We start from the raw sequence: 27,883 nt of genomic DNA, 5'->3' as shown, positions 1-27,883 counted from the left end.
TAATGCAGTGGTACCTAACATTAATTTGCAGGACAGTTATCGACCTGAGGAATGTTATCCTTATGTACGTTTCATTACCTCTTACATCATTTGCAGTGTTAAATGCTATTGTACGGAGCAATGCTCAGTGCAGAGTGAGAACCCTGGTGCAATTCTTCGATGGTTGTCTCCCAACGTAGTACTGGATCCTGACACCAAGTTTGAAGAATTATGTTCTAGAGGACTCTTCAGTAATAAAAATACATTAAATCCAATGTATCCTGTATTCAGGCTTTGTGATTGGTAGTTGCATTTTTGATCTATGTGATATACATTGTGGTTGTGACCCAGGAATACTAGTGGGTATAATGTGTTATACAAATAGTCCTGTAACCTGTAATATTCTAAAGGTTTGTAGACTGGAAAATGTATACAGTGGCCAAAATGATGATACCTGTTCCATGACTTGATCTGGAAACGTGGCTTTGATGCAGAAGGCTTGTCTAGACACATCACTTCTTGCTGATGAAAATGATATCAAAGCAATGGAAAATTACACACGGCAGTCAGCAGAGCTTGATCTATAACCACTTTAATGTCGGAGAACTGAATGCAACTTTGATGTATTCAATCTTTCATTGTATTTGCTGTGTTTAGCATGTGTGACTCTGTGTGAAGCATGCCTAAACAGCTAAACGTATCTTTCTGTGCTAAGGCATCGATGTAATTAAGGAGTTCAAAAATGCAATATATGTCCATAAGCAATCTGTTCTACTTCTAAGTTCTGAAGAGTCAATAGAACATTTATGTTCAAGCTAGTTACAGATAACTACAAAAATTTGCCTTTTTGCAACATATGTAAAATAAGTCATAATCAAAAATAGGCTTTGACAGGTCATTGAGATGAATGCGTTGTCTATTTTTTTCCAGGATGGGCCTAATTTCCTAAAGGATAACCACATATGCTGATACAGTTTTTATGTTTTTCACTACTAGTTATGTCCTGTTTATCCAGTGCGCTGTGCTTTGGCTTATGATGGCGTTACATAAGTCAATCAATAAATAACCATATGTGTTAAGAATCTGCCATCATTTTACCCTTGAATCATTTGAATTTCCCCACTGCAAATGTATCTCTTATCCTGAAGTGACCCCAATAAAAAAGCCTTATGTCGCTCAAAATTGCCTAATGTCTATTGAAACATGTATCAACATACTGGTGTAGAGTTGATGAAACTGAATTTTTATGTTTCTCTCCTTTGAATGTAACATCTGGAATTGTTCCAAGTACTTCTTGATAAGCGACCCGATATTTCTGCATATGGTGTTATCATTTAATTCTGGACTTTGCTTGACTATTTGTAGCTATTTTATTGTTTTTGTTTCACAAGCTTTGGATCTATGTGTAATTTCTCCTATGCTCGCTCCCTGAAGCTAGACTGCCTGTTTACATTAAATAAGGAAAATGAGCTATTTTAAAGGAATTGGTGTTTTCATGCTGTGTTTACTTTTATTGCTGATTGCTTAGTGTACTGACCCACTGCTTCTCAAATCCATGCCCTCAGGATTCCCCAACAGGGCAGGTGCTCAGTCTCTGCTCAGAAGGACCACAAAGGGATTTTTTTAGTACAAGAGAACCTGTAAAAATTAGAGGCACTGATTGAATTGACTGAACCTATAATTGACAAAAGCAGCAAAACTTTATGGGGGAAAAATGCAGGTTCTTACCTTTCAGCGCTTTCATGCCACTTGTGTCAGCATCAGGGAAGTGGTCCCATTGAAATCAGTGGGAACGTTTTTTGCTTGAGCAGTCACTGTAGACCCCCTGGAGCTATTCCATGAGCCAGCACTGGCTAGTATACCACACATGAGAATGAGCAAGCAACCTCCTGCAAGCCTTGGAGCTGGGCCGTGGGGAAAAAGGCAAATACATGGGGGGATTCTGCAAAATCCTTCTATGTATTTGCAAGGGGGACAAAAACAATGTTGTGATGTAGTCTCATAAGCTTTTAAGACTTTACATCTTGCTGTATAAAAGTTGGCCTACTTAAAATGTTCACATTCCTTCATTATAATAGAAGCATTCATTCAACGAGATCCTGACCATGTGTATGAATAATACATTCATTTAGTAAAAATGTTTTGTGTGGATTGATAAATTAAATATTCCGTTTTCTATCTCTGTTCTTCCTGGCTACCTCTAGCATGGAAATGCCAGCAAACACAATTTTAACTATGAATAACCCGCTGCACAAGAGCTCAAACAATATATTCTTTCACATTGTAGTATTCCTTTCTAGAATGTAAATGTTGGTGTCATTCTTATTGTCAATACAAATGGCGTGTCATCATTGTAGGCAAAACAATAACAGAAATTTGAGAATAGTCATTGTTATTTAGCTTGTGATATTACTTCTCTGCCATTACATCATGTCAACATATCATTAAACCGCACAACTAGAGCTATAATGACAGGTGGAATTCAATGAATGACAGGGGAATAAGTTTTTAGCAAGGAATTGATATTTTATCACCCACGCGAAACCCAGATCCTGAACAATCTCCGTGGTGTCTTATTAAATCAATTTCTGAAAAGTGAATGATACTAAAGGGTTTGGGGATTTTTCACTTCCAAAGTTTCACCTTCAATATTTAGGTTAGAGCGCGATGCACCCAGGCATGAATTAACTCTGCAGTCATGTAGACAGTGAAGATATTCTGGGGACTAGTGTTATTCCCTGCCTGCATAGATCATTCAAGACGTTCTTACTTCTCTATAGCTACAATAACTTCTCAAACTCACTGTCTTCATTAAATTCCGTCACGTAGGGGTGTCAGAAAATAGTCATTACTGTGCACGTAATCATTAAAATGTAATCGCTTTCCTGAAAATTATTTTGTGCTTCGGATGGGATGTTTCAATTTTTTTTCTATATTTAGAGGAACTTTACAGCTCTAATTACTATGCCATGGCTTAGTTTGCGGAATTTAATGTGTCATTTATGAATAATACCCATCAATTCTTTACCTGCATAATAGAAGATACGTATCCGGGTACAGAGGAGGCATTACTATATGGAAAAATGTTTTCATCTGTGCAATTATCTAGAGTCCTCCTCTCCCCACTAATGGGAAATGGTGAGTTGTCTCTTAAACAGCAGAAACTTTTGGGTCGGTAGTAAGGATAGGTATACGGCCATATTGGCCAAATGGCCATTCGGGCCTGCTTATGATGTAATGCTGCTGAAGATGATATGTTATACAGATGTTCATGTTGTATAAAGTCAGATTGTCTCCTAATTCAAGCAATAGAAAAGAATGTGCATTATGACATAAATGTACTGTCCATAAATCTGGTGTGTAGTCCAGTTAAGGCATCTCCTACGGAATCTCATATGCTGCTCAAGCAACTTGGACCCTTGCTTGGACAACATACTTCAGTTGTTTGTGGATTGTTTTGGGTCACCAAAGAAGTCTACATGCTGCAGTTATACAAATACATCGCTCTGAGCATTTTATAAAACCAGGCTATGTTAGAATTTACACGCGTTAACCTCACGTGTATTTCCTTAAATTGCCAAAGTTGAAGGATTCAGTGTACTGGTTAACAAGACAAACCTTTTCTTCAAGGTTATATCTATGTCACTTGAACCACTCCTACTCTGTAATGAAATTCAACATTACATAAATTAGGTAGAAGCGAAAAAATGACTTGTTTATATATTTGCAAAAAATTCAAGATAATTTGCAAAAAAAAAAGAAGGCTATTAGAATGTTGGAAGATTAGATATATAGTATAATTAGTTGTTCCATACACCTAACATTTTGCTTACGGTTCACAGTGTTGTATAATATCACAGTAATAATATTACTACATATGAATAAAAATGTAATTAATCACGTTGAACTTTCATTTTGAATTATATACAGCTGCTTTCCCCTTGAGAATTTTTAATTTCAGATTTCTAGAACCAAGTTTAATCTACAGTTTTGCCGCTTCCGATAATTATCCAAAACATTACAGTTTAATTTTGTACAACAGGCTTAAACTAAGCTCCTTGAATGTAGTTTATTTTTAAGGCCAGATAAATCTGCTTATAAAATGATTGACTTACCATATTATATTAAGAGCAACAGAAGAAGGTGGCACATTCTATTACTTTTGCTGTTATGCGAGTGCAGAAGAAAATGAAACAGTCTGTGAAATATAATGTAAAGGTCAAAGCGAATTTTTATTGAAGTGCATATATTTTTCATACTCAAGAGATGTTGACTACACTACATTTATACTTATTGCACTTTTCATTCTAACTAATTTCCAGTCTCGTGTTGGTGAGTGGACATTAGCTAATTTCATCTGTATTATTATGGTAATATGGTATTCTGGTTATTGTATCAACTACCCCTAACCAAAGGTCAGTTCCCTATAGGGCCACATTCTTGCCTTAGAAATAGTTAATGGGAAATTCATTAATTCTACTTATTTAGGGGAAATAGACGTTAAGAGACACCATAATTTCCCAACAGTGACAAACTAGTTGAGTATTTATCTCAAATGTCAGAAATCATTACCAGTGTTTCGGCTTTTAGTATTTCTAGCAGGTGTGCATGATCCAAAATGAACCAAAATCTGGTGTGTCAAGATTGTAAGGTATACTTGAGAAAGCACCATTTTACAAATCAAAGACATTATGAGGATTGTTGGGATGTGATCTGGCAGAGCTTGGCATTCTCTCTCTTAAAACAAAATCTATGTTTACATTAATAATTTGTTAAACTGTATTGTGTCTTAATATATCTTACAAAATCTTTCACATATTCACAGTTTTTGTAAACTGTGTTTCCCAAGAGAACATCCTTACCGGATTCTGCATCCAGAGAGCTTTGGGCCATCTGCTTGGTTGAGTTAATCACTGAGCTGTGGTATAAAAGTGGTCCCATTGCACAATGTTTCACAGAGAGGTAAAATATTTGAGCTATGCATTTGTAAAGCTCTAGCAGTGGGGTAGAAGAATTTTATTAATTAATCTCTTAACAAGATTTGATTTTTATTACACACTTGTGTTCTAAACATTCCTGACAAATGGTAACAAACAAAAATATATTCAGAAATAAAAAATAGCAAATTATCTTGTAATCATGTTAATTTACCAACTCATTGTCAGTTGTCTTTTATTTTGCTTCCAAGCTCTTTTTACTGCATACTATCTTTTTTTCCTTTGTCCTCAACATTATAAATGGTTCTGTCCATATATCACACCTTACTATAATATCTATGCAGCTTAAATAGATTTTTTATATCATTGGCCACTTCAGAAATAAGTACCATACAAATGTAAGTAAATTTGCAGATTTGCAACGTCTGTAATTTTCACGTCAGGTAGAATCCTGCTTAAGCCCTCTTAACATCTTTCACTGCTGGTTGTGTACCTAGAAAGAATAACACAAGTCAAATTCACCTAATAAGTGTTGTACAACACTTGAGTACTATACCATTTACTAGAGGATGATCTTGCTTTTTATATAACCAAATACGAATCCTCTCCTTTGTGATATCCCATCTGGATTATTGCAGCTCACAACAGGTCTCCTCCTCTCTCGCCTTTAACCACTCCAATCCTTTTTCAAAACTGCAGTTGGATTAATCTTTCTCGGTCACCATTCTTCATCTGCCGAAACTCTTTGCCAATCACTCCATTGGCTTCCCATACCCTCCAGAATGAATGCAATTTGACCTAAGAGCATGCTAGCCAGACTAACGCACCTTTACAATACAGGTGTAGGACTTGGGTTTTCTGTAGAACATATCGCAATGAAACTATATTGTCCCCATGGTGAAACAGATATACCAATTGGCACTGTGAGACTGTTCATAGATTAATTTAATGCGCATGTGTCTTGCACGTACATCTCTACCCAGACTGCTGTTAACAAAAAATGCATTTGCTTGAATTATTTATTAAAGCAATGAATAAAGCATTGTCTGATATGCTTAAAAAATAACTTAAAACAGTCACATACGCTTTCATATTTTCAGCAAGACCACATTGGTAAGTTTCCCAATAACTCATATCATCATCATCTAATTTTTCTTCTGGTTTTTTTTTCTGTCTGGCATACTATAAAGTCCAACCAGCTTGAAAAAAAACCTTGAAGCCATAATCATGGTATCTCCATGGCTACCGCAGATAATCCACAATTTCCTTTTATTACCTCTAATGATGAGGTTGCTGCATTGGTGTCAACTGAATCCATCAATTATTAAAGATAGGAGAGGGTGAATATATGGGTTTTCTTGTAGCAGCAGAAAAAGAATAAAGTATTTTCCCCCAAGAAAATGCTCATCATACCATCATTTTAAAATGGAGTATTGAGATTTATTTTTTAACAAAAAATAGTATTTTGGATTAGCACAAAGTCCAGTTTTATTATCATTATTATTATTGTAGATTAATCCATATGTGGTATTATGGTACATTTAGCAGCCTAGCACACAATGAAACATAAAATATGAAATCCCTATGAAAGAGAAATTGTATTTAGTATATCTTAAGCATGAATTCACATCCTTGAGTTAATATATTTAGATTTAATACTACAGATACAGCCGTGTACCTAAATTCCATGAAGATTTTTCTGCAATTACCTCTATATTTAGTAAATGTGTGAGAGTTTCAGTGAAACTCAGGATTTTGCAGGTTTAATTTTAGATTTTTAGGTGTAAATGAGTCACCAATTATTTTTTATATGTTTTACATCAATCTGCAATATAAAACGTTTTATAAGTGTTATAGATGTTTCCCTGCTTGTTTCAGTAATCCTTAATTTTAAAAAAAATGGCTATAACTGCCCCTTTATCATTGTAGGAAAAGGTATTTGTTTCCAAAAGCACAATTTGTGAATTTTGGAATTAAGTGGTAAATTTTTTACTACTTAATTCCAAAATTCACAAATTGTGCTTTTTGGAATAACTGTTTCTCTAATTATCATTATTTAATCATTAGTACATATTTATAGATAATCCTGCATATATAATCTCTATAGGTTTAATGGAAGGTGATACTTTTTATTAGGCTGAAAAAAAACCACATAGTCCCATAAGCTTTCGGGAACACGGAAGTCAATTCTTAAAATGGACCAATAGAACTATAGACATGTTCCTTATCATATTATATTATAGTGGCCTTTTGTAACTGATTTCACACTTCTTCTATTCATATTCATGAACTTTAGTTAAAATGATAACACATATTCTAATCACATTATGCAAATCTAAATATCCTTACAGCTTACATCTTAATGTTTAAGGACTAATGCACATATTGAAAATTACATTATGGTGTCTCCTGTGCAAGGATGAAAATCAATCAGTTTTATCCTCAATGCACAATTAAAAATATAAAATCCAAATTCAATCCACTCCTGTCTCTAGTGTGTCTTATTAATTAGTTTCTCAGCAACAGAAAGCAATTAAAGTTCTCTGCTGCTGAGATACTTTTATAGGATCATGTCACTATATTCTAGAAACTCTACAGGGCTGTATGTAATCTTTTGTTGATAGAGAATGCACTTGACACAATACAATGGGGCAACAATACTTGAAAACGATGAGTGTTTATTAGTAAAACTGTTTTTGTATGGAACGGCTATTGAAAAATAAATCATTATTGTGGAGATAACCAACAGTGTTTCATCTTAGGTTTGTGGGCTTATTCTTCAATTAAATAATCAGTGATAAGGTCTGCCCCCTCCAAAAAAAACAGCTAAGTAGGCACCATGATATATGAAGAGACAGGCACAAATAAAGAAAGACTAGGGTAATAAGGGTCATTGTATCCTTGCTGTGTACTATAGCTTGCATGGTAAAACCCATATTGGAGGTCTATAATGCATTTTAATGTATACGAATTGGTGCAGGTATATTTGCTTGAGACAGAAAATAAGGCATCTGTCTCATTTACTTCCTCCTCTGGTTGTCTTTGTTGAAAGTAGGAAGCATACTTAAGCATGCTTCTTCATCATGTTCTATGATGCTTACAATATGGAATCCAATATACATAAAACAAGAATACAAATTATTTTAGGTACTAGGTTGTCCTTTTAAGAACCCAGTTAATATTAAAGTGAAGTCATTGATCTTCATAGTTACTCACCATATCCTGCTTACATACCGTAACAATTTATTACCTTTTATAAATAATAAGTACATACATTATGTATCTGATAAGATCTATTTTAGGTGAAAGTTCCTGTAACAGTTTCTATAACAGTCTAGCTTTAGGGATATTTCTTATTCTTTTGCAAAAGGAACATACATCAGAAATGAATTTTAGTCTGCTTAATACAGCTGCGTAAGGCAATGCCTCGTTCACAATGTGCCAAATGATTTATGGGAGACCTGATGGAAGATTATCAGCACAGGTGTAAAACGGATTCTGTGTTACCCAGCAACACATAATATCTTCAATTAGAATAAGCTAACTGAATCTTGGAATTTTCTCAAATGAATATGTATCTAAAATGGCCAAATAGCAGTTCTTTCATTATAAACCTTAATACAGACAATAGGGAAGGGAACCTGCAAGCATTCATATCCAGCTAATTAACCATTCATATCTAATTAGTAGAAAGTTGTTGCGCATACCCAGGGGAGGGCTGGCAGCCTAAGGCCTGGGGGGCAAGTCAAGTGAAGTGGCTGCGCCCCCTCGCACTCACCTTTCACCCCTCACTCTGCTCCACAGCATCAGCACCCAGCGGCCGTTTAGATTCGATTTCCAACAATCTGATGGCCGCATAGTGATGGGAGCAGCGTGAGGGGGGAAAGGTGAGTGCGAGGGGGCGGAGCTTTGACCCCTCACGCTGCTCCCATCACTTGCCGGCCATCGCATACGGCCGCTGGGTGCTGATGCCGCCGGCCGGCGCTGCTTTAATACTATTTTTTTTTCATTTAATAGCCGATCCGGCTTGCCATATTAAATTTAAAAAAAAAGTATTAAAGTAGCGCCGGCCGGCGGCATCAGCACCAAGAGGCCGTTTAGATTATATTTCGGGCGGCCTGGGGGCCCTGCGCATACCCTTTTCTTATTTAAAGGTACAGAATAGATTCTAATAATTCTATTAACCACTAAAGGAAGAGAAAAGATGGCCATGTTGGTATGGCTGTGAAAACATCTAAATTTTCACAGGCATACATTTTCTTAAATGCATAAAAAAATAAGCAAAAACAAGCAAAACCATGATTTCCTGTGATGCTTAAGATTTGTTGGAGTGAAAAGGCAGAAGATGAGAACATTCCAAAGTGAAAATGTGAGACCCCGCAAGCCACTTTTCTGTAAATGCTGCACTGCTGATTAAAAAGATATATCACGATAACACTGGCTCTAATAGTGTTTTAAGATAAAGCCATATCAATTTAGGAAATATGTTTCCATAACACTCACTGCAAAATCTTCTCTAAAACGAGTATCTTGATTACAATACCCCCCTGTGTACCATAATTTAGCTCCAAAGCTGAACAAATATTATGTAAATGTCACCCAGTCTTCAAGGGACCATAAATAACCTGGATTGCACTCTTAGATTTTCAAGATTTTCCTCGTTGACTAATGGTAAATGTTCAACAACACCTTTTTATTGTGCGGTCTCCTGAAATTCAAAATGGTTGCTCATGGCAAGAAAGCTAGTACTTTGTTTGGAAAACCGCTAAACAAAATGCTATTGAAATTGGTGCCTGAGGAAGTCTGTGTTTTGGTGGAAGCATAATGGACTATTTGTGTTTTTAAAGTATACTTGGTTTTACATTCGCTTGGGAATATTGGTTTGAGAGGAAATACTGTCTCTATCTTAACATTGCAGCATGGAATGTTTCACGGTAAATTGACTTTTTACGAATGCCTCTGTACGTTGGCTCTAAATTCGCTCTGTGAAGACGATGCAGATTTATGCCGCACTGTCAGAGAAAATCAGTACATTTTATTAAGGAATTTAAACAGGGAACAGCTTTTAGTTTGCTTGCTCTCTGATCTAAAATCGTGATCTAAAATATATGCAGAATTCTGCTGTCAGATTGAAATTACTTAGCAGACAACAAAAGATTCTGTATGGATTCTGTTAATATGCATACGTGATTATTATTATTATTATTAATATTATTATTATTATTTAACTGATTATCTGACCCTAGAAGCATACCAACAAAATGTCCATCTATAGGAGAGATAGTCTATCTCTGGGGTCCAAAACCTTTTTACTACCTCTAATACTTATCTGTTCTAAGGTGATTGTATCACAGTGGTCTAACCACCATGAACAAGTGTCTATAAAGAGAAACTTTTGTTAATAAATTAAATTGTATAAAGACGATAGTTCTTTCTTCAAAATACCTTACATAATGAAGAATAATTAACAATATACCACTAAAGCTTGGAAAAAAAATTGGCACTGGCACTTTAAGACCAATGGCTGTTAAATGCTATCTCCTGCTGGATACATAAAAGCATAGGCCTCACTCATACCAGCTGCCTAGACTTTTGTGTGTGGTCGCAAACGCCTAGCAGGAGGCTGCACACTAATAGACGAGCAGATATATCGGTAAGTCAGAGGCACAAAGGGCACCGGCCCCGGTGACATATCCTGGCATAAGCAGACTAGATCAAACCCTCCGGTGTCCCTCCGCACAATGAGCCAGTTACAAGGCCTATGTATGCTATGGATAGTGTGCCAGCTCAGCAAAGCCTACATAGACTTCATTATAAGGCGTTAAGATACAGTGTGACAGGATATGATGTCATAGTCTGGCGCTTCCTTTTACTGTACCAGAGACACCCAGACAGGGATGCTGCCACTTTTAAAGTTGGGATATGTGGGAAATCAATGCCTTGGAGCAGTACAGTAACACCGTTTCCTTCTGAAGTTAATTAAATAGTCATTATATGTATTTAGATCAATTAAAACAATTGTGCCATTTATATTTTAGCTCATTTTAGAAAACTGTTTAGTATACAAAGTTTTCAGTAGCGTATATGCTGGAAAATAGGTGTGACAAATGTAAGGCTGAATTTTACCTTTATCTACTTATATTAATATCTATTTCAATAGGAAAAATTATACCACCTGAATATTAAACAAACTAAACCTTGAATACTGAAATAGCGCATAATAGCAATAAATATTAGTTTTATGACTTTTTGTTGCGTGTTAGCCGTAGGTTTATGTGTACTTAGAAAAAAAAGAAAAAAGCTTCACCCAGAGTAGGTCTAAAAGTAATCATAATCTTTTTTTCAAACTCTGACAAATAGTTGTAAATATAATGTAGAATATGTAAGATTATAAAAAATTATAGATAGATAGTGCTCTTCTCAACGAAGACTATGCCATTACATTGGTTACTTTTTTGATAACGCCAATTTTAATACTTTGCACCATAATCACCTTTATATACACCCATTGTATATAAAATAATATATTTTTTTGAATATATTTTCTACGAACAGTTATATTCTTTTTCAACAGCTGAAAATTTAGCGACTAAAATAAAAGATTACACATCCAATTAAGTTAGGAATTTGTTATTTTGTCACCTTGATACCAGTTTTTCTGGAGGGTTTATTAACATCAATGAAAAAATATGCCTGATACATTCTTGTAAGCAGTTGTCATGACAACGTATCATACAGGGCCCAAATTAACTATACATAACTTTGAATTTGTGAACATTTGTATTATTAAACTTTGTAAGAATGTTTGAATAATTAACCCAAGTGGCTTCTATGTATTATGATACCGTTGTGTTATTTTTATTCTAGAAACTGTGGTGGTTGACATAATAGGTGGTTATTTGGAAAATATTCTTCTAAAAAGAAAAGATACCATTCCTTGTGTTATTATTGTATGAAACCTGTGTATTTGCATCTTTAAAATGTCTTTCAAATTAGTAAATTAGGCCTATTTACCCACCTCTGAGAATGTAAGATTTCACGTGGTTATTTGACATTAACATTTAAATGCAGTCGTTTTCTGAAATCTATAACGGCATTTTTACAGGAAAAGTGTCTGGTATGGTACACATAAATGTTTCTCTTTCCTTATGTTACTTTACCTGGATGCTGCCATTATAGATTTTAGATGGGCAAGTGCCAGGTGGGCCGCTGGGTGTCGGATCTCCATACTGCTGCAGTGTGCAGCCAGCAGCTGGATATGAGCCTAACAACGTGGCGTGTGGCCACCAATATCGTTATGTTCATTGCCAGTCTGGTCCTGGTCAGGTGGTACTTTCATGCCACCCTTTACTCACTCCAAATATGATGAATGCTTTATGGCAGAACTTGTAAAGTCTTTATTAAGCACTGAACTCACAGATTTTAAACATTAACATACAGTAGTCATGCTGGAGTAAAAAAAAATGTGGAAACTAATGCTGTTGAAACAGAAAACTATGCAATAGTTACAGATATATTATTGTTCAGATGTGATGTTGGGAAATAACATTAAATTTGTTATATTGCTTCAGTTTGTGTTGGAAAATCGTGGTAGAGTGGTAATTAAAATAAAGGTGAATCATGAACAAACAGATTGTGAATGAGATATTGTGGAGCCGGATCTAATGCAGGGCAACAGGCTCTCTTGATACAGGCCAAAGCTTACCTTAGGGGCCCAGAGTGGATGTCCATGAGGCCCTCAACGACCATGCTGGTGTAAAAAGGGACTGGCACTGCAAAACTACAGCCTCTACTAATGATGTCATATACCCATGGTGCCTCCAAATTAAAATTTAGGGCAGAAGTTACTCCAGGTAAGTGGTGACACTGAGACAACGAAGTGAGGCAGCTCAGAGAGGCACCACCTGAGAGGCACCACCACGATTGTGTTATGATTGAGCTCACGACTGAGACTGGCCTGTCTCACAACAGTGGTTTGGGGGACCCATTAGGTGAGAACAGCCTATGATCCCTTTACTCATTATCATGTCTAAAATAGAGGCGCAGCCATGAAATCCAAAATGTGTTTTTGTCTTTCAGGTACCCAAAATATAATGGTAACATTATTACTGAATAATTAATTAAAATCAAATTTGAATGCACCTGTTTGATGTTGCTGCTATGTTTTATTAAGGTCAGCAAAGAAACATTAAATATATATATATGACTAGATTATATTGTGTTTTTAAATTTATGACATTCCAAGGTTAAGCAGCAGAGCTTAGATGTTGGAACTTTGTATTAGTATGCCATTGACGAAGCACATTAGCACTCAGGGTTCTGAGTATTTTCAGTAATTTAAAGAGAATTTGCCATCTTCACAGCTATTAGCGAACACTTGGAAGGTTTTCTATTGTGGCTACAATGCACTTCATTGCACCACTTTGAAATGCGGACCTTGTCACTCTTTGTGACAAAGTGTGAAATTTCACTGTAGGACTCTGAAACTAATCTTTTACCAGCAACTTCTAAAAGAGAGAGAGAGAGAGAGAAAGATATTTGAACATTTATGAAAAATATTGGTTTGAAGTTATGTTATTTGAATCACACATTTACCAGACGTTCTTAAATCTAGAATATCTATGCCTGTGAACTAACAGTTATCTGCATCTTGCATATGTAGATATTTTTAGAAGGAACCTAAAATATGGTGTTAAACTAGTACTTGAGGATTTTATTAAACAGATACATTTAGTTCAAGATTTGTCAGTACTTTTTGCTGGGTTCTAGATTGTAGGATTGTTTGAGTAGGGCCCTCCTCACTTTTTTTTTTGTTCCTGTAAGCCCAACTACCTATTGTACAACGCTGTGGCATATGATGGTGCTATACCAACCGAAAAAAACTTAACTTACAGTTACCGTATATATCTTGCATCTCTAAATTAGAAACTCGTATTACGGAACTTCCATCTTATATCACAGACAGCTGAAAGTCTTCCTTGGTGGGCATAGCTAATTCCCCAAAGAAACGCACTACACAAATCATAAAAGTAAAAAAAGACATCTCTGTTCTCACCAATCAGACCATTGCGTTGCAGCCTAATAGCTAAATAGGGAGATCTGAACCTTAAAAATTGGCATAGTCGCCTAGGCCACAATATACCATTGGGAACCTCCATTTATGTAACAATATCCAAAAAAACTTGTGCAAACCCATGCCTATGCAAGAACCTGTGAGCTTTCACACTATTGCATATCGCTACACAAGGGACACTGAGTGTTGTTAATTACCTTATGAAGGCACTTGCTGTAGGGCTTACCTTCAGTAAGATATTATAATATGATTTATAGGTGTTAACTGTCCAGTTTGACAAACCTACCTATAGAAGATAACTTATTCTCTGGTCATTGGCAGAAACCGCCGTAGTTCATACAAAAAGAACTTGTTGTGGTGATAAGGATTAAAGACACACACTTGCTTTAACAAAGATAATTGCAATATTTGTTTTTCTCTGCTCTGTCTATTAGGACATTGCCTCTCATAATGATGCCATGTTGCCCTATATTATATGTTCGTGATGAACACTTTGATATTAATAATTGGGTTCAAGCACAGGGCTTTAATAAGCTAATTGGGCTAAGCATACATTTTCTACAGTGCCAAATGAAAAGGGCTTCAGCAGAGCGAAGACCTATTTTAAACACAATGGGAATTAAAGAACGATAAAAACACATTTGCATCCTTTATGAAATGAGATCCAGAGGATTAGCAGATTCCATTTTCAACAAAAAGACAGCTCTCATGCATCTGATTATTAATGTTCCATGTCTGCAAAGGAGATTTATTCAGTAATCATTACCAAATATAATACATTTCAAGGACTGAAAGCATGTTACACGTGTGATATTGTGAGATTTTTATATCGGCTACAAACACATTGAAGGTTTTATATAATTTTTTTAGGACAGTTTTTTTAATGGCATATTTGTATAGGAGGATGATGGGAAATTTTGTAGGATATCTGAATCCTATAGGTTACAGCAGCAGAAAAAAAAATAGTGTTGAATGGGGTTTTTGTCTGATACAGCCTTTCTGAGTATTTTTTTTTAAGTACATATGGCCCTTAAACTACAAATAAAGGATAGCTTACCAGATCTTCAATAACCATATCTCAGTTGTCAAATCTAAGAATTGGATTCACAAGGTCAACCATGAGCAATGTATCGGCGCCAGAAGGACAGACGTGCTAGTGTTTTGCTTGATGTAGCAGCATCCATTCCGGTTCTCTGTTTACTTAGAATTTTATGATATAGTTCTGGGAAAAATAAATTATACTGTGTTAAAGAAATAAGTAATTGCTTCTTGTGTATAATTGATTTCTTGAAATTGCTTTGTTGATCTGATTTGAGGATGACTTCTGTACTACCTGTGGTTGTTTCTTGAGACTTATAATTGCATAAAATGTTGCCATACAGCTAACAAATTATGCCATCTGAATGCATTTGCAACTGCAGGATATATCTTCTTTCTCATTGAAGCCTGACAAAGACATCTATTTCAACAAGTGCATGACCTGACTGCTAAATGGCTTGGTACCTTGAATTTGGGAATAATAAAGACTTTCATTCTGGAAGTGTATGGACTTGAATTTTAAATTGATGAATAGTTTCTCTGGGCCAACTTGCATGGACAATGGTCTGTGCATCCTTCTTTGAATATTGAAATAATGTAGTCACTTTCACTAGAAGTATCTATTCGATGACAGACCTCGAGACATCACACAGAGTAAAATGTTAAATAGACATAGACATCGGGGCAAAATCTTGGACATCTAAAAATAGTTTTATTGTGGTTTTGCAGAAAACAGATTTTGTGAAAAAAGTCATTATATCTTTGATTTTGCTACTTTTATATTGCAGTTACATAATGTAGAGTATCATAATGCTATGTTTAAAAAAAACAATTATAACTAGGGCATTAGAAAGATAAATAAAATGTTATTGTATAAAAACTAATCTTCGTATATTAAAGAACATTTATCATTAAAATATCCCCAAAATATATGCTAAGAGGAACAAAATGATCAGGATCTGATTACTACACATTGGGGTTGGAGGTCAGTCGTCTTCCATACCCACAGTGTTTTCTTCAGGTTAGAGAGAGGGATTTTGGGCAATCAGCAAAAGGGTTTACCCAATAAGTGTCATAGAGTTTTAGTGATTTCACACTTGACTACGGTTTAACTAAAGGAAACCATTGAGCCTACCGTGATGAGATAATAAACATGGGTAAATATTATTTTATTCAGTCCTTGTAAAGTTTAAACACAAAACAAGAAGCATTGTCTGCTAAATTAGTGTGTTTCTGCTTGAACAAAGGTGACTCAATTAAGTGTATCTTTAAATATTGAGAAGTCAAGGTTTTTATGAGGACCAGTATTAGAGCCATTTGGGTAACACATTTGGCGAGTCGTTATGTAAAATCTTCATGGTTGGCCATAAAGGGGTTAATATTTCCTGATTGTCAGGATCAGCTCTTTTAGAAAGTTCCCAGGTATGATGATGTGGCGCTAAGATCCATAACAGGAAACACTATTTATTTTGCTCTTATGCTTTCATAACTTCCTTTATTTTGAATCACAAGTTGAAATGCCATCCTATGGCTTTCCTGAAAGTTGCAGGATTGGTACGATGAATCACACTTCACATACACAAATGGTGCGTATTCAGAGGCTTGGATTTTTGGGAAACATATATCTGAATGAGCATTTATGGTCTTCTTCAGCATGTCTGCTAAATAAACATTTCAAAGTCATACAGTTTTCATAATTCCTATTTTAATAATATAGCACATAGATGATAGTAAGTTGTGCATTTGACCCACTTTTTCTCCTTATCAAAATTTCCAGATTGCCCAAAAGGATGTTTCCGAGCACTTTTCCATGCTTGATAAAGATTCATAAAAGGACCAGATGCACCATTCACTTGAAAAAGAAGCCTTAGTTCTACAAAGAAACTTTGGTTAAAAAGACAAATAGCATATACAATTGTTATTGTTTATAAAAAAAATAGTTATAAAAAGTTATTGTTAATCGGCTAAAGAAAATGTGCCAGAGCTTAATTTCAAAAGGACAATTATGTAAAATTTCTGTAAAAACGAGCAAGTGCGATAATTTTGTATTGTAATGAACAACAGCCTTAGCATGGCTATGTTTGATAGTGATGTTTCTCTTACGTGTCTCGTCTGAAATAAAGTTAATTTCAATGTGCATTGGCCAGTTTATGTCTTTAGCATATTAACATGAGTGCTATTTCATAAAAAGCCTGAAGAGTAGAAGTTGTTCTTCTGAACTGAAAAATATGATTTCCTTAAACTATAACGTTTTTGTTTATTTTATATTAATAATATCCATTATTCAAAACGTCTAGAAACCGGGAATCGGTTGCAAGTTGAGTAAATTACTTTTGACATCAGTGGTTCATTGACAATGCAGATGCTTACTGGGTCTACACAACAGGGTTATTTATGAACAAAAAAAAGATACTCTATGCAAGAAATGTCTTTTCTCTATACCATGTATAAAGTGGGATTAGAGGCAAAAAAAGGTGTTCTTTGTTGAATTGATTTGCATATACCTACCTAGAATCCCTTGCACTATATAATTTCTGTCTTTAGGCTTGCCTGGTGGATGTAAATTAGTGTTTGGTAAGGCTTCCTTATTTTTAAAAAGTGTTTATTGAAAGGTATTCCAAGTATTTTTTTCTAGATAATAATAATGAGTAACTGTAGTAAATTCATTGTATTCATTATACATTGATGGTGTCCATTCAATATAATATATCAAAAAATCATATTTAACACCTTGCTGAATCCTTACAATGTTTTCCTTAAGTGGATCACGTTACCACAATCATGTTAAGTAAGTAGAAGGCTGCACTTACCAAGTGATTTGTAATGTGTCTCTCAAAGACCTTTCTCAACCTCTATCTACGTTTGCACACTTCAAAGGATGAATCAATCAAAAGTACCTAAGGGTTCTATCTTATTGAAAAATGTTCAACCTTCTTTTAGAATCATTGGCTGTGTCACAAATTATATTATAACATATAGTATTGTTATGTCAATTGTGCTGTTAACTACTGAATTTTTATTTCCATAAATGTTTTTTGTTGGATTGAAAGTTTTTTTTTTGGATTGTGTTTTTGTGAATTAAAAGCTGGGATATAGTCTGTACATCCTCAAATTATAAAATTGCAAGTAAATGGCAGACATCACTAGTTGTATTCTAATGAATAACCCAAAGATAGATCAACTTAAAGATAAAATGCTAAATTTAAATATTTGGGCTTTATTCTATTACCTATGACTGATCCTTTTCTCAAATTTTTTCTATTACAGGAGGATTTGGAGATACAAACAGAGGTAGTCTATCCACAGGTAATAGAATCCAACCCTGTTTCTATTAACAATGATGTTAACACATCTAATCCCAATGAAATGATAAAAAAGTGATCATGATAGTTTGGTGCATTCATTAAAAATTTCTTATGTAAAATGTAACTAATAAATTTACAACGTCTTATGTAGGTGTAGACTGTATAGTACTAGGTTGCTCAACTTCTTTAACTTCATTAAATGCAGCCCTAGTGTAGTTTTCCCCATCTTTTATGGCAATTTTTTGGGTGAATGCTTATTTCTAGCATGTAGTCATCTAACACAAGCAAAGTACTTAATAAATAATATATGCTGACCAGATTTTGTGCTCCCACAATGATGAGTATGTTTGATGTGCTCACATTGCACTGCAGTGCATTCTGTCGAGAGGTTGTCGGGAAGCATGCACAAGCCACTTGGTAGCCATATTTGTAATTCATGCCTGTATACCAAATAAACTAAAATCTAAAATTAAATCTAATCTAGTGAAATGGAAGGTGAATGTGTATATATATATATATATATATATATATATATATATTACAGTCTATATATACACCGATCAGCCATAACATTATGACAGATGAATAACACTGATAATCTTGTTATCATGGCACCTGTCAGTGGGTGGGATATATTAAGCAGCATGTGAATATTTCGTCCTCAAAGGTAATGTGTTAGAAGCAGGAAAAATGGGCAAGCATAAGGATCTGAGCGACTTTGACAAGGGCCAAATTGTGATGGCTAGACTACTAGGTCAGACCATCTCCAAAACTGCAGCTCTTGTGGGGTTCCCGGTCTGCGGTGGTTACCTATCAAAAGTTGTCCAAGGAAGGAAAAGCGGTGAACAGGCGACAGGGTCATAGGCGGCCAAGGCCTATTGATGCACATGGGGGGCGAAGGTTGGCCCGTGTGGTCAAATCCAACAGACAAGCTACTGTAGCTTAAATTGCTGAAAAGGTTAATGCTGGTTCTGATAGAAAGGTGTCAGAACGCACAGTGCATCACAGTTTTTTGCGAATGGGGCTGCGTAGCCGCAGACCAGTCAGGGTGCTCATGCTGACCCCTGTCCACTGCCGAAAGCGCTTGGACCAGAACTGGACCACGGAGCAATGAAGGAAGGTGGTCTGGTCTGATGAATCACATTTTCTTTTACATCACGTGGATGGCCGGGTACGTGTGCGTCGCTCACATGGAAAACACATGGCACCAGGATGCATCCATGGAGGCCACATCTCGCAGCTTACAGGACTTAAAGGATCTGCTGCTAATGTCTTGGTGCCAGATACCACAGCACACCTTCAGAGATCTAGTGGCGTCCAGGCCTACACGGGTCATGGCTGTTTTGGCTGTAAAAGAAGGACCAACACAATATCAGGCAGGTGGTCATAATGTTATGGGTGATCGGTGTATATATACAGCACACATTTACACACTTACTCTAATGCACGCACTTTCATATATACACAGACACACATACATATATACACTAACACACTTGCACAGTAACACTTACGCTCACTAACACATTTTCACTCTCCCACCATCATGCCCTCACACCTCCACGTTATCACACTCCCACACCACCACACTATTACCTAGTTTATAGCTGCTTACACACTGTGTGAGCGGCTGCTCAGTTACCACTGGGACACGTTACATTGCGTTACATGACCCCGTCGCATTCCAACCTCCGAGAGTGGACCTGTCCAACTAAGACTGGCCCTATTAGAAGCCCTTGGCAGATTGGACTTTGGTTAAAACCCTATTTTTCCAAAATTGCATAACTTTGAAATATCCTTGCACACACACATACTATAATTAAGGTTATTGACAAATATTCATTTTGTATATGTTTTATTGCATCAAAAGATGATACAATACGTTTGATAAAAAATGTTTACCTACGCAGTTTATTTGTTGTAAAGCCTTTCCTCGTGTCATGTTTGTAACATTTTCTGACCACTTGATATTGTGTTCAGTTAATACTGAAAGTAAGAAAATCTCTAGCATTAAGCCTTTTTTTTTAACTTAGTGTTGATAACATGTCTTGAAGCTCAAAAAAGCGACCAGTACTGATAATATGTCTGTAGCACTGTGTCACTGCCCAGGGGTAATGGAGTGTTAGTTTTTTTAACAGTCCTTTTCTCCTTATCTTGTGAAGAGAAAAAAAGTCACAGAGATCTTAAACTCACCCTTGGGTTTAAATTAATGTGGAATTTATCAGTACCTGTGGTCAAAGGGATTGGTACAGAAATTGCATAAGTGGAGCCTTTGAGAATAGCCGAATAGAACTTGCACCACATTGTCATTAACTTAACATTTAATAGTCTAATTCAAAATATTCCACTTAGAAGGACCGAGATCATTCTCTGATTCAGTAATGCAAAGGTATGATTTAATTAAATACCATGAATAGTCAAATCTTTGAAGAACACTTGATCCTTCCCCCATAGCAAGCATAATTCAGTCCTATTCTTGTACTTTTCTCTTTTTTTGTTGTTAAATGAATGCTAAGTTTAATCTTGATCCCTGTTGCTTTCTTTCCATGGAAAAAACATCATGTGGTTCTACCTGCAGATAGACAGATGGTTGAACAAGTCATATACAAAGTATAATGACTGATTTGCATATATCTTTTTTTTCTAACTAAACGCAGTTTGATTTAATAGTCTGGTTCTTTTGTAAACTTTAGTTTTAACAGAACTAGAACAGTGATTATTCCTGGGTTTTTAGAATTCACAAGTTATCTTAACGTTTAGTGTTTTTGGAAAAAAGGAAACAAATGAACATATAACTGCAGGCAAAAAGTTAAATATTATGTTATTCATATAAATATTTCCTGTATGCTATAGATTAAAAAAGGGGTGTTTCCCACTGCCGTCAGCAGGAACGCCCCTGACATCAATGGGAACTCCCCCGATGTCAGTGGGAACGCCCACCAACGTCAGCGGGACTGCCCACCAATGTCAGCGGAACCACCCGCTGATGTCAGTGTGCAGTCCTGGCCGCGTCCCGCAAGGGAAGGCTCCGGGTAGCCGGAGTCGAGAAGTTCCCAGATATGCCAATGAGAAATAGGTAATCTGTTACGTCAATAGAAGTAAAGGTCGGAGCGGGCATCACGGGGAAGCCCTGGCACTTTAAAGTAACATAGTTACATAGTTATATAGGCTGAAAAAAGACATGCGTCCATCCAGTTCAGCCTTTCCTATATCTGTTAATTTGGGCTCTCAATAGTTGCATATGGACCAGAGTCAGTAACCAAAGCTGGTAATCAGACGAGCCGGGGTCACGAGTATTGAGATCAGGTACGGATGCCAGGGAACAGGAGCCAGGAGGGAAGTTAGACAAAGCCAGGTCATACACAGGAACACTAAATACTCAGGAATGCACTTGGTAGCCGGACAAGGAGGAAATGAGCCTTAGCTGTTAACTAGCCTGAAGGGGGCTGGTTGGTAGTAGACAGGTGGGTTACCGTGGTAACAGAGATGGAAAGGCAGTTAATTAAACATGAATTAGTCTGACACAGTAAAGAAAAAGACTACAACACCTAGCATTCCCTGGCAGTCTCCCAAGTACTAACTAGGTCCAACCCTGCTTTGCATACAAGATCAGGCATACTCAGGATGGTATGACCAAAGGCATCAGCTGAGTAACCCTGACAATATGATACGTATATATACAATTTTAGATTCAAGCAACTGGGCATTTCCAGCCAGTGGTCACACACTCCAGCACCAGCAACAGATCGGTTGAGTATGGAGCGATGTTGTCCAGTGGCCATTGGGCATTTTCACTGTGTGCCAGATGGCCAGTCTGGACCTTATAGAAATGTAGAAATGTAGAATTTGATGGCTAATAAAAACCATTCGGCCCATCTCATGTGCCTATTTTTCCCACATATAGAGACTTATCTTAATCTGTCCTTGATCTTGTCTTAGATATCTTTAAGCCTATCCCATGTATGTTTAAATTCCCCCAGTGTATAAGCCTCTACCACTTCTGATGAATTTCATGTTTCCAAAAAGTGGTAAGGGTTTGTGTTCTACAACCAACCCTACAGGAAGAATGAAAGCGAACATAGAATGTTTTTCTCAACGAATACTAAAGTTCCATGAATGGGAGAGAAAGAAATAGCACTGAACTTTGTATTAATGTAATAACACTGTGATACACAGGAAGGCATTAACTCAGGGGTTAACATCAAGCACTGGAATCATCACTTTTTTAGGGGAGGCACATAATTCCCAAAACTCTCGAAACACACTTGTGAGATATTGATAAATCTCTTCAGCCTGTCACAGAACAAAATGAAACAAACTGGTTTTCATTTCCAAGCAGCTGTTAATAGCATTGTCAGATACAGACCAGCTTTTTAGATAAGTGCTGGTAAAAGCAGTACCTCCGCTGAATACAGATCTCCTCATTATTCGATTCCTCATCCTGCTCGCGTAGGGGATCCGTAGTCATGTCTACAGGAAGCACTGTGTGTGCACACCTTTCATGCCGCAGAGAATTTTAATATCATTTTCTATTGTTTTTTTTATATTCTAAGCACAATGCTAATATTATAATATATATGTATTTCGATCGGTATTCTTGCTAATGCAACATTACAGTTTGTCATATGATAAATTCTTATTAAAGTATAGCATTTCTTTGCCATCATAACAAGCTTTGACAAATGGCCCTGAAGGATCAGGTAGAATTTCCTGCATTCTACTTTTGCTTGCGTTAATCAGCTGGTATCCAAGCAACTGGATCCCGTAGTTACCTGTTTCTTTATGTCTTTGTAGTTAATCTTGGCTAGCGTGCATTCCTGTATGACACACATTAAAAAAAACAACTAAAAAAAACACTTTATGTAGATGTCTCAACACATTGCGATCAGAACCTAAAATTACAACTTAGACACCCCTGGGCATTGAATGTCCAATTTCTGTTCACCTTGAAAGGCTCTGTCTCAAGCAATATAATTAGAAGGTGAATGAGACCAATGTGGAGAGGACATCTGATGTCACACAGTATGTATTATCTACATATAATCTGTTCCACAACACGTTTTAGTAGCAATCCTTATATTACCTAATATATTATTTAACTAATGCAAGTAATCATAGAAATGTAGTCCATGGAACCTGCGTAGCTAAGTAAAAGGGGCCTTGACTGGGTAAGGAGGTGGGCTTAGGATAACGAGGTTAAGGGACGTTGGTTAGGGGACTTTGGGAGGTCCTGTATTATTATTATTATTATTTAACCTAATAATGTGGGTTCCTTGGAAACAAAGTAATTCCCATTACAAGGTGATGAATACAGTGCAAAGCCACAGCCTGCTTGAACCATTGTCTATAGTAGCTATGTCCCTGATGGCAGATATTAACAGGTCCATCTTAAAATTTCAATATGCAGAGTTACATTGTCCAACTCGAAAGTGAACCAGAAAAACTGCCAAGAATGATTCTCACACCAGCAGACCTGAGCATTATAATGGTGGCTTCATTCAGGGTATAAGATTAACCTTGCTGACTTTCCTAAACATCAAATGGTTGATGCAGACAATTGCTATTGATTTATTATTTATGGCTTCTTCACTCCAGTATATTTATGCACCTGGTTCTTGAACCTTGAACCGGTATTTAATTTGACTTCTACCTCTAATCCTCCCACTTAAAAGGGTACCATTTTGTGGATGCAACCTGTTAAGAAAAGTGGTTGAGGCAATCCAGCAATCATCATCAAAGCCCTCTGTCCTTAGTTTGAGCCCAAAGAAAGGGGTCAGACCAGGAAAAAATAATAAAAGTAATCGATCCGTGTCTCATGACCACTGGTTACATTGGTTGTGTTCATATACTTCTGTGCACCAATGGCCTCAAGTCAACCTCCCTTGACGATAATAGAAGTTGAGTACTTTAATGGAAGCTTGTTACTTCAACCCCCCACTCCAATGACACAGGATAGGGGACATAAGTGGGCCCCCAAGCCTTTATTTTCTTTTTTTTCTTTGTACATACACGTTCTCATTCAAGGCATCAAAAAGTGTCAAACCTTGTGTCATTATTTGTCATGTCTTCTCCACCTTCAATTCCTAGAGTGCTTCGGTAAAGTTGTACTTTTTTAAACAAGGAACCAATACTTTTTTTAGGCCAAACCAGTATGCATAAAGATATTTTATTTTCCCTGCTACAAAAGTGTACTAAAGCACTATTATTAGTCACGATTACTTATTATTGGTCAAAATATAAGTGTGCCAAAAATATTAAAATGTTTCAATGCATTCAAATTATTCCTGCAAATAAGACTCCAATAACATCCACTAAAAAAAGATCACTTTAAACAAAACACACCAGCATTTACATCGTTCAAAAACGAGGCGTATAGGGCAAAGTAAAAATATTCAAAATAAAATATATTATTATATTATTATTTTTTTTAATCTTCCATTTTAATTTAAAAATGGTAGGGGCTATATAAATAGACATTACATGTGTTAAAAAATAAATACAAGTTTTCTTTGTACTGAAAACAATTTGACATTTTTAATAATACTTTTTAATGAGCAATGCTGTAAGCTATAATATAATGAAATTTGCTTAAAAGGAGAACAGTCTGGTGATGCTTGGCAGTACAAAGTGACATATGGTAAAGCAGTTGTGATTTACTGGCAGCCTGAATCCGTTTTTTTTTTGGAAAGCTAGAGGCTTTTAGCATAGTGGACTGCATCTTTGTTATGAAATACTGCAAAGGAACAACGGCTGAGCAATATATACCTTTTTGATTTTCCAAGGGTGCCTCGAGCATGCACTTGCAATATACTATTTATGTTTGTTATATCAAATTGATTATTCTTGTGAAATACCTTAAGTAATGCATACTTTATTTGTATCAATTTTGAACTGTCAAAAGAAATAGGACTGTTTCATGTCAAAATAAAGAGTATTATCCAAGTCTTTTGGGTTATTGTTAAAAGGACTGAGCAGATGGGATCTTGTGACATTATCCATTGGTTAAACCGTATGTTTCATATATAGTTATATGGTAATAGATGATACTAGTTAACATGTTATTTAGTATATATATGTTGTTCACTTTTTGTATAGTATATGTATCTCTCTTTGCATGCAAGCCAGAAAATGGGGCATGACAAAAAAGCGATAGTTAAGGATTGAAGAGAAAGTAAAAACAATGGGTGAGCTATATGTGAGGGTGCTGATGGTACCACCTTTAAGCTACTACCCATTTAGCTTTCATGTCAGTCTAGGCACTGAGAAAAAAACAATTGTCAAGGTCTGTTCACCATATAATATAGTAATGGCATTATGGACATCTTGGATAGATGGAAGTTACTAAATGTATAGCTATGTAGCATGCCTAGCCTGCTGTAAGACCCTTCCTTGGAAGTTCCCTGGCATGTTGAGCTGGAGGGAGCCATAGGGGAGCCAAGCCTGGGAGATAAAGTCAGCTTCATATGACAGTGTAGCTACTAGAGATGAAAGCTCCGTGTGACCAACAATCAGTTGTAATAGATTCAGCTTCCAGAGCAAATCCCAAGTATGAGTTCTAGAAAAAGAGCTCCATGGCATGGTTATGAAAAATTGAGCCCTATGTGCATTTTTCTAGTAAAGGTTCCAAATTAGACAGCTTATCGTTCCTTTCATGCAGGTACATGTAATGTAGCTCTGTTCATTCTATTCCTGGCACTACTGGCTACTTTATTGTACATAATATGGCCTGTTACACGCAGTATCCAAGACAAACCAAGACAAATATTGTAAAAGTGCCGTTTTAAAATGGGAAAAGTACAAAATTTAGTATGGGGCTGGGTAAAGTAACCCAGCAGATCAGTTTGTTGATCATGAAAAAAAAATAATCTTTTTGGGGGGCTGGGACATACAGTGTATGAGTTTGGAACGCTACAGTGAGTATTACATTTTAGACCATCCATTAGGTCTATTGATCACAAATGAAACCTTGATGCATGGATGAATTAGCTTTTTACCATCTTCAACTGCATTGTGCTTTTAATTAATTAAAGTTGACCTTCATACTGTCATTATTTTTCTTTTGCATGTACCTTTAAATTTATGGTAGTGCCATGAATCCAAGAGTAATAGTTGTTAAAGATTCCTGTGTGGTTGAGTTGAGTTTTTTATCCATTTGCTGTCAAAAACTGTTTCAGACACCTAGAGTTACAATTGTATTATAAATAAAGTGTATTTAGGACCTAACTCAACATTACAACCCAAGTCTAGGTCTGCCTTTTGGTAAAGGATTCTCTATCGACTTTGCTCACCCTGTCGTGTAATCTAAAACTAGCAGGTCAGAGGCTTAGGTGTAATGTAAGAAAGTTTTACTTTGCTTAGAGGGTGGTCGATAAATGGAACAGCCTCTCTGCAGAAGTGGTAGAAGCTAATACAGTGAGAAAATATTAATTGGATTTGCATACAGCTATCCAGAATCTAAAACAAGACCAAGGACTGACTAGAGTCTTTACATCAAGAAAAAAGGGCAGACTAGATGGGCCGAATGACTTTTATCTGCCATGAAATTCTATGTTTAAAATGGCCAGCAGGCTCTCATTTTATGCCAGTCAGGGATCCTGACTGCCTCTCCTCCAGAAAAAAATCGCATACTACCACTTCCCAGTCACTAGTCAATAAAGCATATAACGAAGGGAAGTTACCAAATTGATTATTGTCAAGGAAGAAGTTCATAGGTTAATTGGAACAAATACCTTGAGAGCAAGTTAAGCTGAAACATACATTTTAATTCAATTACTATCTGGTTCTGTCTTATTCTTAAAAATATACTTGAATGCACAGTTTAAATATATATTATTCATATCTGTGAGTAGGTTTTGATAAAATGTACTGAAACTATATAATGAAGTTCCAACTTCACAGCAGTTCACAGCATCTCTGGATGTCTCTGAAGTCCACGCTTGTTTAGGTGTTTTTGCCCCAATCTGCTTTACAATCTGCCCATCTTAATAGCGAGACTAAATTAAACTGTGCTGATGGTACCAGCTTTAAGCTACTACCCATTTAGCTTTCATGTCAGTCTAGGCACTGAGACAACACAATTGGCAAGATCTGTTCACCATATAATATAGTAAAGGCATTACGGACATCTTGGATAGATGGAACTTACTAAATGTATAGCTTTGTAGCATGCCTATAATAAATGTTCAATAATAAATTATGAAATCCTAAGGAATCCACTATTATTATTATTATAATCATTACCTTTTATTTATTAAGCGCCAACAAATTTCACAGCACTGTACAATAATTCTTCTTTCGTTGGCAATGTCTGGATTTACCTTCTTTGTATGAGCACAGAATATAAACACTTATTGCATTTTTTTAAGGAACTGTAAAACTAAAACAATTACTTATAACAACTCCCAAGTTTCTAATTGTTGCACCATCAGAAGGAACCAACATTAGACGATTAATTGAGGATTCTGTAACATTCCGCTCCAAAAATGTTACATTCTTACCTTCATGGATTAATATGGCATGGCTGCCATATGCACTGGACATGTCCATATATT

The 27,883-nt window shown here is 36.1% G+C and overlaps 1 protein-coding gene across 3 annotated transcripts in view; it reads left to right on the top strand.

Annotated features, from left to right (window-relative positions):
* Positions 1 to 27,883, top strand: part of LOC149303174 (neurexin-1-like) — a 619,545-nt gene that overhangs the window by 117,387 nt on the left and 474,275 nt on the right. The window contains exon 5 of one of the 3 annotated variants that reach the window (XM_089481600.1): positions 16,430 to 16,449. The exons of the other annotated variants lie outside the window; for them this stretch is intronic. Coding sequence (XP_089337726.1) covers positions 16,430 to 16,449 — 20 coding nt within the window. The remainder of the gene's footprint in view (positions 1 to 16,429; positions 16,450 to 27,883) is intronic. 3 annotated transcript variants of the gene reach the window in all.

This window comes from Sceloporus occidentalis, unplaced genomic scaffold, assembly GCF_023333645.1.
Source record: "Sceloporus occidentalis isolate IW3139 unplaced genomic scaffold, rSceOcc1.0.p SCAF_15, whole genome shotgun sequence".
NCBI lineage: Eukaryota > Metazoa > Chordata > Lepidosauria > Squamata > Phrynosomatidae > Sceloporus > Sceloporus occidentalis.
This window is presented reverse-complemented; position numbering and strand designations above follow the sequence as displayed.